This window comes from Bison bison, unplaced genomic scaffold, assembly GCF_000754665.1.
Source record: "Bison bison bison isolate TAMUID 2011002044 unplaced genomic scaffold, Bison_UMD1.0 scf7180017864480, whole genome shotgun sequence".
Classification (NCBI taxonomy): domain Eukaryota; kingdom Metazoa; phylum Chordata; class Mammalia; order Artiodactyla; family Bovidae; genus Bison; species Bison bison.
In genome coordinates, this window is record NW_011495040.1 from 3064543 (window position 1) to 3083037 (window position 18495).

General features: G+C 41.5%; 1 protein-coding gene across 5 annotated transcripts in view; it reads left to right on the top strand.

Moving 5' to 3' along the window:
* Window positions 1-535: 535 nt before the first annotated feature.
* The window catches only part of KDM3A (lysine (K)-specific demethylase 3A), a 56689-nt gene continuing 38729 nt past the window's right edge, over window positions 536-18495 (top strand). For 2 of the 5 annotated variants that reach the window (XM_010862222.1, XM_010862225.1), the window contains exons 1-8: window positions 536-689; window positions 1246-1460; window positions 9880-10035; window positions 11241-11351; window positions 14930-15032; window positions 15778-15902; window positions 16599-16671; window positions 16774-16862. In XM_010862222.1, coding sequence (XP_010860524.1) covers window positions 1275-1460; window positions 9880-10035; window positions 11241-11351; window positions 14930-15032; window positions 15778-15902; window positions 16599-16671; window positions 16774-16862 — 843 coding nt within the window. In that variant the 5' untranslated portion in view covers window positions 536-689; window positions 1246-1274. The other 3 variants (XM_010862223.1, XM_010862224.1, XM_010862226.1) reach the window with 3 other exon arrangements.

Here is an 18495-nt window from a genome sequence, read left to right on the forward strand (position 1 = left end):
CTCGAACACTGTCGCTCCTCCCTCTAGCTGAGTACGCTTCAAACCGCACGTTCCAGTCCCTTCCCTCCCCCGCTGACTCTGCACCGCCCTCACCCCTTTCCTGTGAGATTCTTCCGCCAAGTGGAAAACCTATCTTCGGTCGACACCCTACGCAGTTGACAAGCAATCCAATAGGCACTTACAGCCCTAGGGTTCGCCATCTAGTCTTATCTGTGCACCACAGTAATTTTCCTCTGGGTCCTAAAGTTGATAACCGATTTCTCGGGACTTTTTTGCATCCGTGAGGCAACAAATGGAAAGAATGGCCCTGGCGGAGGAATCCCTCGCTTACGCTCGGTGTACTTTAACCTAATGGGGGTCGTCCGGGAGTCGGAAGGGGGAGGGGAGAGGGAGGAGGCAGCCAAGGAATTGTTTTTTTCTCTCGCCCCGCCCTCGCTTGGACGGCCAATGGTGATGGGCTCTTTCCCTACTAGTCTCGCCCAGCTCCTCGGACTCAGCCAATGACCGGTGGAAGCGGCTCCGAGGGGGCGGACCCAGGAGGCTGTGCGTGTCTTGTGAGAGCTCTTGAACCAAGTCAGAGCTAGAGTCGGCTGGGCGGCTGGAAACGGCGGCTGCCGCCGGTGACTCAGGGAGGCGGGAGGCGGGGTAAAAGCGCCGCGGCCTCGGCTGAGGGGAGCGGAGGAAGAAAGGTGAAGGCGCCAAGCCCGCGGCCCCGCCATCCCCGCGCCGGGGCGCCGGCCGGGGGTTCCGCGGCCGGGGAGAAGGGTGTCGGGGCGGGGCGGCGGGGCAAGTGCGGAACCGCGGGCTCGCCCCTCCCGCGGGGCCGCCCGGGGCGGGGACCCGGCCGCCTGGGACGGGCCCTCTGCTTCGGGGCCTTTTCTTTTTCCGGGGTGAGGGGCGAACACTTTTCAGATCCACTTAAGCAAATAATTCTCTCCTCACTTAGTCTGTGGTGAGGTTTAAGGTTTTGGAAAAGCGAAACTTGGGAGAGCGAGGGTCACGCGGCGCTTGGGGCCCGTGTTTGGGGTGGGGGAGAGGGGGGGGGCGGGGAAGGCGCGGGTGGAGAGATCGGGTGCTGAGTCTTACGTTCTCGCCCCCGCCGCCCGGGGTCTGGTCCTCAGAGCGAGGTTAGGACCCTCCCTCCTCCCTGGTCTCCTCTTCCCGCCCCCTCGCCCCCACTGCCCTCTGTTCCCGGCCCGCTCCTGCCGGTCGCCACCGTTGCATTTTGTTTTTGTGTTTTTGCAGGGAGGAGCCCTTCCTGCAGCGTGGAAACCATGGTGCTCACGCTCGGAGAAAGTTGGCCAGTATTGGTGGGGAAGCGATTCCTCAGTCTGTCTGCAGTCGACGGCGGCGACGGCGGCCACGACAGCTGGGACGTGGAGCGCGTCGCCGAGTGGCCCTGGCTCTCTGGGACCATTCGAGCCGTCTCCCACACCGACGTTACCAAGAAGGATCTGAAGGTATAACCGGCTCCCGAGCCTCGACAGTCGGACGTTTCCTAGTTACCTTGGTAACGAGACAGCCAGCACACCCCCATTCCCCCCCTCCCCTTTTCTGAAAAGGCGACCAGAAAGTTGGCATCTGATCTGAAGGTGCAGAAAACTAGACCTTCAAAGTCTTTGAAATGGTGTGTAGAGCGAGGTGTGTTTGGCCTGGAGTTGCCTGTTTTTAATAATGGGCTTAGGGGTTGCTCAGACATGCTTAGTTGTTGCCCGCCCTGTGCCTCCTTGCTCAGTTGCTCTGTCTTATCTGACTCTTTCAATCCCATGGACTGTAGCCTGCCAGGCTCCTCTGTTCGTGGGAATTCTCCAGGCAGGAATATTGGAGTGGGTTGCCATTTCCTTCTCCAGTGTTTACTCAGGACAGTACGGTTCCTTCTAGGAAAGGGGGGAAGTGTTGTTAATACTATCTTGGGCAGGTGGGTGACATTTGGAATATTTGAGAATCGAGCGTTGAGAATAGCGGATGCAAGTGCTTTTAGTTGGGTTTTTTGGTTCGTTCCTCCGAATTTCTTCCCCCCAACTTCTTAAACTTTCAGACTTGTGAGGAAAAAAGTGTGTGTAGAGGGAGGAGCGTAGTCCTCTTTTTAGCGTGTTAGGGTGGGTGTTTGCCCGTATATGGTGGGTCAGGGCAGGAGTGAGTTCCTGGTTGTCTTTGAAGAGTCTGTAAGTGGGTGTGGGATATGACCATATATGGAGGGCTGGGGTGGAGCTGCCCCTTACACGGTGTGCGGGAGGAATGACTTCAAACACTCCATTGGAGTGTTGGAAGGGAGGGAGAAATGGGAACAATTGCGGCAGGTGATTTTGAATCGAAATGACACGCAGAATCTTTTTCAGTTAGATCTTTTCAAAAAGAGATGAATTCTGCTCTTACTCCCTGATAGAAGTATGGGTGTGAAAGGGTGCTGGAAACAACCAGTGAGAAAGCCATTGTACCAATAAAGTCTCCTTTGTGCAAAAAAATAACTGAAGAGAGGTCCCCAACAAAAACTCTGAAGTGGTGATAACTTGAAGGAAGCTTGTCAGAACAGAAGAGCTTTCCATCCTGGGTAATAGATTCACTTGGTCATTATCTTGGCTTTTTCTTGTAAACTGCTCAGATAAGGGAAGCAAGCTTTCGCGCTAGCAGTTGAATACATGTTGATTTCTGAAACACTGTTCAAGGGGGACACTTTCAAGGTGACAGTGCATGCCCCAACTAGTAATTAGTTTGCAAAAGGTTATAGGAAAGGATATGTGGTCACGTATTTTCAAAGCTTCTGTAGTCTACTTTATGTTCATGTGGAAAAAGGAGTGACCATTGTGTACTTAACCATGTGTTAGGCATCATGCTGAACAGTTGATGGCTGTGTTCATATTTAATCCTTAACAGCAGTTCTTTGAGGGTAGGTACTAATATTCCCCACTTTACAGACAAAAATACTGGGCCTGGGGTAGATTGTCTTGTCTAAGTCACAATTGGAATTGTTCTCACCAGAAAGTTTTGACCGTTGAGCCTGCTTTCTTTATCATCGTGCTCCCTAATCAAAGGCTGTGCCACTGAAGGATTCCTATCATACAGTGTGAAGTTGGTTTCACTCATTGAAAACTGGGTTTTGAGGTTTACAGAAAGAATTAGTGTGGTGCAGGGATGGCCAACCTGTTTGCTTTAGGCTAATAAACTTTCTCCATTAAAAATGGGCTTTGGGGAGTAGATGTTAATCATAGTTGTTATGGTTTATTTCACAAGTAAAATTTTCTCTATTGCCTTGGTTTTTATTTGATTTGAGTGGAAACGAGATTAAGCTTCACGGTTTTTAGTTCTTTAGCAACTGATAAGACACTAGGTGTTCCCTTCCCCATCAGAGATCAAGGACCTGTTGGGTTAGGAAGGCAGTCTAGGAGGTCCTTTATGTGTCGTCTTCCCTGCATCTTCCTCACCCCCAGCCTTTGAAGTGGTGGTGATAGCTTCATTTTCAGAAAGAAGAAATAGATTTTAAAAAGGAAGTCTTGTCCAGACTTGCATAGTTAGCTACTAAGGGACAGAGAGAGCACTTGAATCTAGGTTTGGCTGTTTGTCTTCCAGTGGGCTAAGGTGCCTAACCTGGAGGCAAGGGGGATTTAATTCAAGAACAATTTCACTTATAGTGGATTTTTTGCTTTACCTACATTCTTCACAACTCAGCCCTCATGTAAGAAATCTACTCAACTTGTCTTTTCTAATCATGATTTATTGCTGCATTCCTTAATGGAGTAGCAGATGAAGTAATTGGCATAAGTATAGGGACATGTATTACGAAAAGCAGTTTTGGAAACTTTGAAACCAATTGTGTTTGGCAAGATACAGGCAGAAACTGAGTAAGACCCTGCTGTAAGATTTAGGGGGATTTGGGGAATGGGTTGGGACTGGGGGCAATAATGAATAAGAAGGAATAAAATTCAAGTAGTGTGCACCTGTTTTAGCACTGGTAGTAGTCCAAGTCTGTCTAGACTGATTTGCTTCCTTGGTTGAGGAGTTAATAAGGCCAGGGCTTGTTAACTTTGGTTCATTTAAGAAAGACTTTGTAGCAAAGCCACTTACTCAGTTACATTGTTTAGTGGTGAAGACAGAATTAACAAATACCTTTTCCCAGGTCCTCAAGCAGTAAAGAATCCACTTGTAATGCAGGAAACTCAAGAGACAGGGGTTTGATCCTTGGGTCAGCCCCTGGAATAGGAAATGGCAACCTACATGGATTCTTGCCTGGAGAACCCCATGGACAGAGGAGCTTGTGGGCTACAGTCCATGGGGTCACAAAGAGACATGACTGAACAACTGAAACAGTAAATGGTTTTATTTAATTCTCACAAAAATCCTAGATAGTAAACCACACTTTTTAGTTTTACAAACTGAGGCTTGAACAAGTTAAATAACTTGCCCATTTTTGTCTGCAAACCTTAAATACTAAGCTTTAATATTCAGATAGAATGAAATTAGCAGGACTCTTACATTGCTAGTTTCAATATCCCCAGAACTAAGAACATTGCTTGGCATGTAGTTTTTGCTAAAATATTTGAACAGATACGTGAAGGAAGCAAATAGTTATTACTTATATATAGGAAAGCAGTTTAGAAATAGTCTTGCAATGGAACAGTGGTATTCTCTTTACCTGGAATAACAACAGATCTTAATTAGGTGTGATTAGAACAATTTACTTAACCTTATTTTTATCCCATTCTTATTTGAGTGTGAGGCAGGTTGCTTTCTAACTGGCTTTGTTCATTATGCATGTTCACAGTGTCCTCCTTCTCTACCTTGTTTGTCTAGGTCTTTCCCTTCCTTGCTTTTGTGGTTCACTCACTAAGACATGTCTGACTCTTTGTGACCCCATGGACTGCAGAATGCTGGGCTTCCCTGTGCTTTGCTATCTCCCTGAGTTTGCTCAAACTCAAGTCCATTGAGTTGGTTATACCATCCAACCATCTCATCCTCTGTCCCTCCCTTCTCCTCTTGCTCTCAATCTTTGCCAGCATCAGGGTCTTTTCCAGTGAGTTGTCTCTTCACATCAGGTGGTCCAAGTATTGGAGCTTCAGCATCAGTCCTTCTAATGAATATTCAGGATTGATTTCCTTTAGGATTGACAGGTTTGATCTTGCAGTCCAAGGGACTCTCAAGAATATTCTCCAACACCATAGTTCAAACATATCAACTCTTCAGTGCTCAGCCTTCTTTATGGTCCAATGCTCACATCCATACACAGCTATTGGAAAAACCATAGCTTTGACTATATGGACCTTTGTTGGCAAAGTAGTGTCTCTTTTTTAATACACTGTCTAGATTTGTCATAGCTTTTCCCACTCATTAGCAGCTGAATGCCATGACTACTGTCTGCCTGGTCTTTTCATTCTTGCATACAGTTGAAACTTGAATGAATGTAGGTGGATTCTGTTGCCTGTCAAGCCATGTAAAATGAGAAACTTTTAGCACAGTGTAATAACTGTTTACCCCTACAATTGAATGCTTGACTCTAGGATTTTAGATAAAAGTCTGGGTGGAAGAAGACATAAGTAGAAGCATAATGAGATAATTTCTGATTTGTGAAGTAGTGAAATAAGTGGCCTTCTGCATCGTCGTGCTGGACATAGAGTAGATAATGTCATCAAAAACTTTGGGATTAAAAAACATGCCTTTGTAAAGTGCCTATTTTTAAACCTGGAAACATTTTACTTGGCCATTCTGATAGTTTTCATAATCATATACTCAGGTAAGATTAGTGTATACTAAGTGGGAGGTCTTGAAATTAGCTTGATTAGATAATATTAATTCATGTGTCTTAAAGAGGTTTTCTTTTGGGGAAAACTAGCTTGAAATCGGAGAAGGCAGTGGCACCCCACTCCAGTACTCTTGCCTGGAAAATCCCATGGATGGAGGAGCCTGGTAGGCTGCAGTCCATGGGGTCGCTAAGAGTAGGGCACGACTGAGCGACTTCACTTTCACTTTTCACTTTCATGCATTGGAGGAGGAAATGGCAACCCACTCCAGTGCTCTTGCCTGGAGAATCCCAGGGACGGGGGAGCCTGGTGGGCTGCCGTCTGTGGGGTCGCACAGAGTCAGACACGACTGAAGCAACTTAGCAGCAGCTTGAAATAATTAACTTGAAATATCCAACATCTGGTCAATGAATTTGATAGGCTAATAGACATACATTTACAAGATGCCCTGTTAAAAATCTGGAACTTTGGAAATTACAGGTAGTGAATCATAATTAAATAGGCCTCTTTCTGGCCTTTGGAGTTATATAGCATAAATAACATCTCCTTTCTGGACCAAGGGATTGTGGCGGGAAGAAGACTCTTTACAATGAGAACTAGCTGCATCTGTCAGCTTGCAGGAGCTTGGTAAAATCATGTTTAGTTCATTTCAGTCGCTCAGTCGTGTCTGACTCTTTGCGACCCCATGAATCGCAGTACGCCAGGCCTCCCTGTCTATCACCAACTACCGGAGTTCACTCAGACTCACATCCATCGAGTTAGTTCCCCCTGAATTTGAATTCTTACTGGTACATTTTTATAGAAATTTCTGCAGAAGAGACTTTTTTGGGGACGGTGACAGGGGTTTGTCCTTATATATAGCACATCAAACCTCAGCACACAAAAGAAAGATGTGTGGTTGTGATAGATAGGAAACTTTTGAAAGCATGTTTAAGAAAGCTCACAATTTGTTGTGTTTCATTATATGTATTTTAAAAGCCATCTTTTTAAATATGAATTTTTGATTAATGTGATCTAATACTTCAAAGTCATAAACTTATTTTTAAAGAGCTAAATTTAGTTTTCAAATTATTGAAAAACTGAGATATAAAGAGGAACATTGTCTAAATTTTGGTTTAGGGTTGACTATAAGCTTTGTAGATAGTGATATGATAAGAATTGTGATATTGCTTAAGTTTTGAGAAACCACTTAAGATCTTAGATTACTTCTTTTTTTTCTGAATTGATGTTAGGTGATCATATTTAAGTCTTTATCTCCCCCATTCCTAACTGAAGTGATACTCTGATAAATTAAGATTTGAGTTTTCATGAAGGTCTTAAAGCTGCCTAGTCTGCTTGCCAGATACTTAATGTACATTGCCTTTAAAATCTACCTAACAATTCCGTGAAGGGTAGGTGTTAGTACTTGCATTCTGAAGCCGCTAGAACACTAAATTCAGAGAGCTTAGATTTTGGCAAGCATTCTTGACTTGGGTACAGTTAATTGGTTGCATTGTATTTTATGCATATAAAACCATTCTAAGAAAGCTTCAGCAAAGCTGGCATTCAAACCCAGATCTCTGTGGCTCTGAAGTTTGTAGATGTACACTCCTGGTACACTACATTGATGGGAAAGCTCTGTCGTCCAGAGCTAGGTTGGGTTTGAAGTTGATGTGAGGTGGGGCAGAAGGACTGGGGAAGATATCGGAAGACACGGATTCTGTGGCTAGAAACAGAAAGGAATATACTCAGTCTCTGAACACCTCTGTCTTGAAAGACCATTGGTTGGTTATGGTGATGGATGGAATACATAGAACCAGTGGAATCATAGAACATGGGGCCTTGTCACATAATAGGTGCTTACCCATTTGCACTTTGTAATAACTGCAAGGATAAAAGCCTGCCATACCAAGAAGATATGCTCTTCTCAGGGGAAGTTGTCTGAGAAATTAGGGATGTACATTTTGTGATTGGGAGAGGAGGATAGGATTGGTCTTAAATTTAATTGATTTTAAAGATTGATATTATATAGCCATAAACCTGAAAAAGTTTGGGATTGAGGCTAGTGGTATATCCCTTGGGATCTTCCTGCCTTCCAAGTGGATGAGAGAAACAGAAGGTAAGAGCCCAGTTGAGAGAGAAATTTATTCACTCAACAAGCATGGAGACCCATGAAATACAATGGTAAGTAAAAGCCAACACAGACTTTGACCTATTCGAGTTTTTAATATGTCAGTCAATTAACCACAAATAAATAATTCAAAATGTGGATAAGTGTTGGGAAGGAAAAGGACAGAGTTTTGAGTACAGTTAGCAAGGGACTTCTCTTGGGGTAGAGAGGGGCTCTTGGGTAAGGGACAATGTCTTTGAGGAAAGGATTTTTGAATTGGATTCTGATGAGTGAATGGAAAGTAAGTAAACTTTTTTCCTAAAGGCTGAAAAGGGAGATAGAATTGTCTCTGAAATTATGAAGTGTTGATGGATTTACTAATTCTTTGAAGGCAAAAATGAGGGCTTTTAAATCAAAAATAGTGATTTTTACACTGAATACCAAGGGAATATATCGTATCAGTTAAAATATAAAAAACATTTTAAAAGACTTAGAATAAATTAAAGGAAAACACCCAATGAGTATTTCTTGGAAGGACTGATGCTGAAGCTCCAGTACTTTGGCCACCTGATGCCAAGAGCTGACTCATTGGAAAAGACTCTGATCCTGGGAAAGATTGAAGACAAAAGGAGAAGAGGGTGACAGAGGATGAGATGGTTAGTTAGCATCACTGGCTCAATGGACATGAATTTGAGCAAACTCCGGGAGATAGGGAAAGACAGAGAAGCCTGACGTGCTTTGGGGTTACAAAGAGTCAGACATGACTTAGCGAGTGAACGACAATGTAAAAGGGTAGCATATTGTTAATGGGTTAAGGAAGCTAAGGTGTTTTGGTACATTCACATGAATTTTAAGAATTTTGTGACTGATTACTACTGCATTACTGTCAGAGACCCACTTTTAGACTGAATTCTACCTTTATATCTTAAAATATCTATACAGGTTTTAAGGGGATAATGTGGGGAACTTCTAGGTCAAGGGTTATAACTTTAAGGCTAAAAGGTATTTTACAAATCAGAAGCAGTAAATTTCATAGTTACTTGGAAAATAGTATTTTAAAAGTAGTTTAATTTTCATATAAGAAGTTTACACAGGTAGTTTAGGAAAATTCTGGTGTCATTTATCAATTACTTCTGTATTTAGCACAGTTTTCTTGGAGTTCAAATTCTGAGGTAAATTTCCCAGTTTATTCAACTCAAAGCATTGAAAGTGCCTCTTGCTGAATCTGCTGCTATCAGAGGAATGTAAAAGCCAGTGGTGGATTGTGTTGTTGGGGGTCATCAACTACTTAGTGACCGTGTCAACACAGAATTACAATGCCCTGTGACAAGTACATCTTAGGGTTTCAGATTTCTGTCTTTCAATTCTCCAAGCTCTGATGTCTAATTTACGTGTAAAAACCTTCTACGTGGGGTTTCTTTTCTGTTAGGTCTTCCCAGAGATTACTTGAGGACAGATTGGCCCCCATATCCTTTGACTTCTGCTTCCCAAAGTGGCCTGGGAGCCAAAGCTTGATATTTAGAGTAGACTAACATATCTGTTGTTTTTTTTTTTTAGTATTTATTTTTGACTGTGCTGGGTCTTCATGGCTATGCGCAGCTTTCTCTAGTTGTGGAGAGCGGAGGCTGCTCTCTAGTTGCGGTGCACAGGTTTCTCATTGTGCTGACTTCTCTTGTTGTGGAGCACATGCTCTAGGCATGTGGCCTTAGCAGTTGCAGCACGTGGTTTCAGTAGTTGTGGCTTGCAGGCTCCAGAGCGTAGGTTTGGTAGTTGTGGCACATGGGCTTCATTGCTCTGTGGCATGTGGAATCTTCCTAGGCTGGGGTCGAACTCCTGTCACGTGCATCACCAGGCGGATTCTTAATCCCTGTACTACCAGGGAAGCCTCATATCTGGTTATTTTATTGTGGGTTGAGAAGGGAAGTAAGAGAGCAGGAGTGGGAGCAGCATATTTCACAGATACAGATCTGAATAGACTGATCAGGGTCTAATTTCACCTTAGGCGTTTTTCATGTTCTTGTTAATCAAGTCTGCTTTCCTTCAATTCTGTTTGTCTAGGTATGTGTGGAGTTTGATGGAGAATCTTGGAGGAAGAGAAGATGGATAGATGTCTACAGCCTCCTAAGGAGAGCTTTCTTAGTGGAACATAACTTGGTTTTGGCTGAACGAAAGTCTCCTGAAATTTCTGAGCGAATTGTTCAGTGGCCTGCAATAGTAAGTAAAACTTGGGCTTATTGAACCCCTGAGAAGTTCTTTCATCCATTATGAACCAAACAGGGAAAATCTATATGTAATATCTATAGTTGGCCTTCTGGAAAATAATAGTACAGAGATATGATGTTGCAGAAGATTCAGAAAAAGCCCCAGGATCTCCTGTCAGCCCTGTTAGGAGGCCTGCAATTCTGGACCCTTGACTTTCATGGGTTTTCAGTTTCCTCACTTGAAGAGTAGGGAGTGAGGGTAATATGGGGAACTTCTAGGTCAAGGATTGGAAACCAGCCGATAAATACCGACATACAGATCTTTTTAGTTTGCCCCTTACAGTGTTTTAAAAAAATCTAAATTAGCTGTCTACCTAAAAAAATGTAGAGAATATTCTTAAAAATCTAGATTCCCAGTTCTTACTGAAAGAACAGTAAGATACGGCCACACTAAAGCCTGTAGCAACAGGCTTTTAGCAACAGTAGGCTGAAGCTGAATAGTAGGTGTTGCCTGGCTCCTGTCAGGGTTTCCACTTTTGGTCTCATGATCTTTAAGGTTCCCCCAGCTCATATTTCTTTGACTTTAAAGACACCAGCAGTCAGTATATGATAGTGCCATTTCCGCACCAGAAGTCTGGTGCAGTTAAAGGCAAAGAGTGAGCTCTGTATCTGGCGAGGACAGTTAATGCTGTTTGAGAGGTGAGCTGGGACAGATTTGGGTAGTTGAAAGGCCAAGAGGATGATTAAAAGGCTAGCCAGCTTGTGAAGGACCTGCATGGTGTGTGAACCAAATTGAGATTTTGCCCATGGATGAGACGAGCCCCGGAAGGGTTTTGAGTGATGTAGGGTTTTGTTTAAAGTTGTATTTTGCTTTTCGTATTTTTTCCTCCATCTATTAAGAATTTGCTAAAAACATGGCCCATTTCCCCAGAAAAATAAACTTAAAACAGTATTCTGCATAAATTTGGGCCAAGCCATACATCTGTAAACCCAGACCTATATGTTAACATGACTCTCAAATGTGTATCGGGTTTATATGATTGATTCTGGATAAAAATTGTGCGCTCTTGTTTTGGTCACATAAATAGTTATTATTGAGATACTAGTAGTAAGTAAAACAAATGAATGGTTTAATCTTTGTGTGGAACATTGCCAGTCCCCATTTTCACAATGATACTAATAGCAGTTATGATGCCAAAACATTTTCTTTTGTTTCAGATGTACAAATCTCTACTGGACAAAGCTGGTTTGGGGTCCATAACATCTATTCGCTTTTTAGGAGATCAACAAAGAGTATTTCTTTCTAAAGACCTTTTAAAGCCTATACAGGTAAAACTTTAGAACCAATATTAAGCCCTAAAAATAGAAGTATAAACTCCTTTAATGTGAGAACTAACGTATTGACGTTGATTGTTCCAGATCAGATATCTAGCAGAAAAAAGGACCCATCTTATGAGCAGATAGTAGACATTAATGCTCAATGTTAGCCATTGGGTTGGTACTGTTTATTGGGGTTGGAAGGACAAAGGTACTACTGTTGATGGCTTTTGTGTGTAATACGAAATAATTTTTAAAATAGGTGATACGAAAATGATTTTTAAAAGATTAACTGTTACTCATATATACATGTATCTGTATGCATATATATCAGTCCTCATTATTTAAGGATTCTATGTTTGGGGACTTGCTTACTTGCTGAAATATATTTGTAACCCCCCAATTAGTATTTTGGTGCTTTTATGGTCATTCACAGACATGTGCAGAGTGGTGAAAATTTTGAGTTGTCTGACACCTGTTCCCAGCTGAGGTTTGAATAAGGTGCCATTCTGCCTTCTTGTTTCATCTCTTCTACTGTAAACAAGTGTCCTTTTCAAAGTCTGTTTAGTACTACATTGTTGGTTAATTCAATGTTTAAAATGGCCCCCTGGGATAGTGCTGAAGTGGTCTGTACTGTTTCTACGTGAGTCTTAGAACATGTGTTATGTAAGCTTCATTCAGCTATGAGGTATGGTAGCTGTGAGTTCAAAGTTAGTAATGCAGTAATACAGTTTCCCCGCTGGCTCAGGGGTAAGATCCTTCTGCAATGCAAGAGCCTCGGGAGTCTTGGGTTCGATCCCTGGGTCAGGAAGATCCCCTGGAGGAGGGCATGGCAACTCACTCCAGTATTCTTGCCTGGAGAATGGGAGGCAGAGGAGCCTGATGGGCTGCAGTCTATAGGGTTGCACAAAGTTGGACATGACTAAAGCGACTTTGCATGCAAATAAATGCAGTTATATATATTAAAAACTGTGAAGTGGGGTTTTTTCCAACAGAAACACATAAAAACAAGGTTATGTATTGTGATTGGTTGATGTCTCTTGTGACCAGAGGCTTCAAGAAACCTAACCCCATCTTTCCCCTAAGAATGGTTCAGTATTAACAAATGCAGTGTGTGTGGTGACCTAACTATTGCAAACAGTATGAGTCAAGTGTGTGTGTGTGTTCCTATTCTTTCCAGTTTAGCTTGCAAAACTACCTTTTTCTTCACAACATTTAGGCTCTTGGGTCTTGCTCATTTGTTTATTTTTTTCCTTTATTATAAAAATGTTGGGAGGGAGGGGAAGAACATGCACATTACTTCCACAGATCACTACCTTGGGAGTAATGTTGGTCTTAAAATGAACATTTGTTGTTTTAGATGTCATTTGTGAAGTTCAGTTATCCTCTTCACCCTCTTTGGTTTTGTGACCTGACTTGTTTCTGTGGCCTATAGAACCATTAAACCAGTTTATGAGCTACAAGACAGTTTAGGACCAAGGGTCATTGCCATTGCTGGGTCTGTATTGGAAAACCCAAAGCATTGGCTTTTCTGTGCTCAAGTCTCACTTTTATTTCCATATCCTGGAAGTGAGTGAAAACAAGATTCATACTCTGAACCTTATTTTATAATGTTTAGGTGAATGGAATAGAGGAAGATGTTTTTTCTTAGTTGTGGGCACAAGTTATCTTCATATATCAGGTAAATGGGGCTTCCCTGGTGCCTCAGAGGTAAGGAATCTGCCTGCAGTGCAGGAGCCACAGAAGACCCAGTTTTGATCCCTGGGTCGGGAAGATCCCCTGGAGGAGGGCGTGGCAGCCCATTCCATTATTCTTGCCTGGAGAATTCCATGGATAGAGGAGCCTGGCAGGCTACAGTTCATGGGATTGCAAAGAGTCAGACGATGACCGAAGAGACTGGGCACATGTGCATGCACGCTAGGAAGGTTATCTTGATATTTTTCCTACATTGAAATGCGGAATACTTGCTTTTAAGGACCAAGGAACATACAGGAGGGGCTGTGGAAGACTACTACTGAGCAGAGAGCAGTTTTTACTTCTTAACGTTGTTTTCGGGACAGTTCTGTTTTTCATCTTTAATGTGTCTCATCTTTTCAGTTAAAGTAGAACTCAGTTTTGTTTCCTGAGATTGAAAAGATCAGTAAGTTTTTATTCTCAAGGAGGTGCACTCTGTGCTGTCAGTGTGAGTGTTATTAATATGATACTGATTGAGGGAGACTCTGCATGTATTCTTGACTTTTACTGATGATGATTTCCAAAGTTAAGTGCTTCAGGGCATTCTCTTCTAGAGGCAGGTGATAGTGTAAGGCTTCTACTGTATGAGACTCTATGTTGGCTGATATGGGTACCACAGTAGGAGGGTTGTCCTAAATAATGAATAGAGAATCTGAAAATTATTTGGGGTACGCAGAAGTTGGAATTGAAACCTAATGTTGGATTGAATTCATCTCAGGTATAGGTGGATAAGAAAAATGACTAAGTGTCCAGCTCAGTTACCTGGCACTTTTGATGAGCCCTTGAAACTCTTCTAGGCAGAATCCAATTATTCTACCTTATTTAAGAGCCGTTTAATGTTAATGACTCTCCCCATTAATGCTCTTTTACCTTGTAGTATGAATTGGTGAACACATTTAAATTTTTTGAAATTGCAATAGCATGAGGGGGAAAAAAACAAAAACATGGCTCATTCTGGTAATTTAATGTTGCACTCTTACGAAGCCCCTAGTTTAACGTTACTTAAGAAATTTTTTCAGCATGGCCTCTGTAAAAGGGTATTCTTCCCAGTGGGAAAAATGGATGAACTATTTTTGGCCATTGTGTACCCATTTCACATGCAGAAAAGCATGAAAGCCTAGTATTGGAAGGGCTTCTGTGCTATATGGTTTCTCGGGTCTGACAGGTTATTCTTATTGACAATCTGTATACATTTATCATAACTGAGTATACACACAAAGCCAGAACACTGTGGAATAGTGCCAGAAATAGAGCTGCCAAGAATTGAATGTTTCAAAACTGTCTAGCTGAAGACCTAGGCTTCAGCTTTTGTCCCTCCTCACCCCCACCTTTACCATTTGTAAAGAAGAATGCATTTGGAATTCTGGTTTCAAATTCGATTCATTTCAAATGAATCTATGTGAAATGATGTTTATTAAAAACAGCAATTTCAGACACTACAGATCTAAGTATTTTCTTATGTATGTGTCTTCTGCCCCTTGCATTTGGATCTGTGACTTCCCTAATCCCTAGAGTTTGGGATACAGAGTATTTTTGGCATGACTAGCTACTTTGCTTATTATATGTCCCATAGTCTAAGTTTTGTCATATTTAAAATTATGCTTTGAGCCACTCTTAGTATCTGTCTCACTCTTAGCTTCAAGTGGCTTCACTTCTGTCTGCCTTATATTTGTGATCATTTGATGGTGTCTTACTGTTTGACCTGTCTAGTTCATTGGAGTTGCAATGGTTTGCTACCATCAAATGGCTAATTGACACTATTAATCCCTGTGATTAAATGAATTGAAATAACCACTGGAATTTAAACAACTGTTCTTATTTGTTACCTTAAAATGTAATGATTTTCAATTTTTCAGGATGTAAACAATCTCCGTCTTTCACTGATGGATAATCAGAGTGTCAGTAAAGAATTTCAAGCTTTGATTGTGAAACATTTAGATGAAAGCCATCTTTTACAAGGTATGTGGATTGTCTGTTGGTGATAGCTCATGAGTTAACCAGTGATTAGTTTGTAAAAGGCTGTGTTTTAGCCCTTCTCACTCATTTGCTCATTAAAATGTCTCATTTTTTTAGTAATTCTTTAGATGCATTTCCCATGCAGCTTGATGAGTGGAGGACTATATTCTAGAATGTATTCTAAAGTCTCTGAAATTTGGAAAGCCCGAGGATCATGTGAACGATATAAAAGTGAAGTAGATACTGAACAAGCTCAGCTATATTTTGACATGAAATTTGATATGTTTGGAATTTCAGTCTTATAAAATGAGTAAAACATTAATTTGGTGATCTTGATCTTACCAATTACTGTTATTGATTTTCTTGGTCAGTTTCATAATTGTGAATGTTTTAGGAGACTTAGAAGTTCTGATGAGGTTCCTGAATTTGGATCTTCTAAAACTGCATAGGAGAGTGAGTTAGGTCTCAATGAGTTATCTGATACTACCTGGTCTGATACAGATGCTGGGATAAATATACTGCCAAGTCTAAGATAAAGCAATAGGAAATTGAAGCTTTAAAATGGAAAGTTTACATTTTCTCCTGCCTTTGCTGAAATGTCTGTCTTAAGTTTATAGCAATATCTTTTAATTTTTCCTTTTTGTATATTGCATGTTTTTTTAAAGACTTGGGAAAAAATTTTGCTGGATAAATGGTGCTGTTCAGAGATAATGCAAATCACTCTAAGGATTTTTTTTTTTTTTTTAAGGTGACAAAAATTTAGTTGGTTCAGAAGTAAAAATTTACAGCTTGGACCCATCAACTCAGTGGTTTTCTGCAACCATTGTAAATGGAAACCCAATGTCAAAAACTCTTCAAGTCAACTGTGAGGAGGTAAAAATCATGATAATTGCATGTAAGATAAGTTGACAGAGGAAGATAATTATAAAAAGTAATTATAGTATCTTATAAGAGCTAAATGGGGCTTCTCTGGTGGCTCAGACAGTAAAGAATCTCCTGCTTGCAATGTAGGAGGATCTGGGTTCGATCCCTGGATCAGAAAGATCCCCTGGAGAAAGGATTGGCAACCCACTCCAGTATTCTTGCCTAGAGAAATTCCATGGACAGAAGAGCCTGGTGGGCTACGGTCCGTGGGATTGTTAAAGAGTCAGACACGAATGAGGAACTAACACTTTTACTTTCACATAGGAGCTAAATAAATACCTTTGTTATTTTATATTAAAATATCAGACTGGAAAAAAAAAATCAGTAATTTTTTAAAAGGAAATTATATGTAAGAAACTCCTATTGTTAACTAGTTTCTCTAGTGGCTCAGATGGTTAAGAACCTGCCTGCGATACAGGAGACCAAAGTTTGATGATACCTGGGTCAGGAAGATCGTCTGGAGAAGGGGTTGGCAACCTACTCCAGTATTCTTGCTTGGAGAATCCCATGGACAGAGGAGCCTGGAGGACTGTGGTCCATGGGGTCGCAAAGAGTCGGGACACGACTGAGTGGTAGAGGTAATTTCTGGTATATTCCTGAGCATTTTTTAAATTTCCTGGTATCTTTGTTTTGTTTGTTCTTAAGATTCCAGCACTGAAAATTGTGGATCCATCACTGATTCATGTTGAAGTTGTACATGATAACTTCGTGACATGTGGTAAGATACTGTTTGATTAAAACTTTTATTCTCCTTTCCCCTTCATCCTTCTCATCTTAAGAGAAACAGGGAGGCTGACTTACCTGTTTTTAATCATTTTAGGTAATTCTATAAGAATGGGAGCTGTGAAACGCAAGTCTTCAGAGAATAATGGAAACCTGGTTTCCAAACAGGCAAAATCATGCTCCGAGGTAGCCTTGCTTTTTTTCTGTCACTTATGTGAAGCTCTCTTTAATTCTTGCAGTGCATGGCCAGTATGTTTAGTGGTAATAAGGCTGTCTTCTCTGCTCATCTGTGCTGTTGTGTCTGCTCTCTCCTGGTCCCAGATCTTGGCCATAATTTCTATGCTCAAGCAGATGGAGATAATATACATTTCTGGTTCACTATTTTTGATATTTGCTGAAAATCCTCAGTAGGTTTGACAATTCCACCACATGGAGATATTTTTAAAGATAAATTGAGTTGTGTGTATCAAATCAAAAGAATGGCATCCATGAGAAGAGGGGAGGAACCTTAGAATTCTGAGTAGATTGGTGTTGAAATAGGACTCCCACCTGGATAATAGGTCTGGATTGGTCATTAATGATTGGGTGAACCAACATACTTGCTTTTTGAAGGAAGCAGTTGGTTTGCCATTACTAATTTCTGCCGAGAAAAGTACAGGCTTCTAAGAGTGGCACTGTTGAGTTCAAGTACTGGATTTACTTCTATCCTCCTGAAGTAGTTAGGATTTGGGTCAAGAAACTTAAGGCTGTCAGCTTTTCCCTCTCTTCCATGCTATGGAGAAGCTGGTCTTCTTTACCTCTTTAGGTACCTCATGTTCTCTCCAACCTCAGGACTTGCAGTCCCCCTTTCTCTTCTAATGCTGTCTTCATTCTAAGTAACTCCCGTGTATCTTTCTAATGTGATATTGCTTCCTTGGGGAAGCCTCACCTAACATCTCTACCATTGTTTTAACCTATATCCCAGAGTAGGTCAAATTCTGTGTTTTATTATGCTTTGTAATTACTAGTACATGTCTTTAGAACATCACAGTGTACACACTGGGGAAAGTTTTAGTCAGAATTCCCAAAAGATTGGGCTAGACAGACTAGCCTAATAAGGGGATGGAGGACTGGGATAAACTTCTTAAGGGAGTATAAATACCAGGGTCAAAATTTGAAATCTGGGTAAAAAACTATAGGCTCTTTAAGTGAGTTGAATCCTTAGGTCTTAGTACAGATAACTTTCTCACAACTTAGGTATCCAGATGTACTTAAGTTACATGAATATGTTACTGTGTTATAATTGTCAAAAATGCCTTTATGATGCTCTGCTCCAGGCTGGAGTTTCGAATTTTAAAATTGACCAAGTTGAGATTGTTGGCAGCATTTTGGAGGGAAATTTAGGCGTCTGGAGAAAGAGGGCAAGGAGAGATGGCATGAGAGTGGTCAGAGTCATTGAATGAATCTGAGATTCTGAATCAGGGCAGACTGGATTACAACATCAACTAGAACCAAAGCAAGCACATACCACACAAATACTAAAATCTGGGTGGCTAGGATGATGGACTTTCCTGAAGCTTAAGCCTGTGTACAGGCCACAGGAGCTTTAATGCTTGAGCAGAAACTGTGTAAACCAAGGTATCTAGTACCTCTTTCTTTCTTCCATATGTGAAGGCTTGACCTCAGGTAATTCAGGAAAGAATGGAGAGGTCATTTTGGAAATTAATATTACTCCCTTTTCATTTTGCCTTAACGTTCACCAGATTGAAGTAGTGTAGTAAGGATTGCAAATTGAGGATGTCAAGCAAGTGATTACTGCCTCTTAGAGGTAAGCTCATGG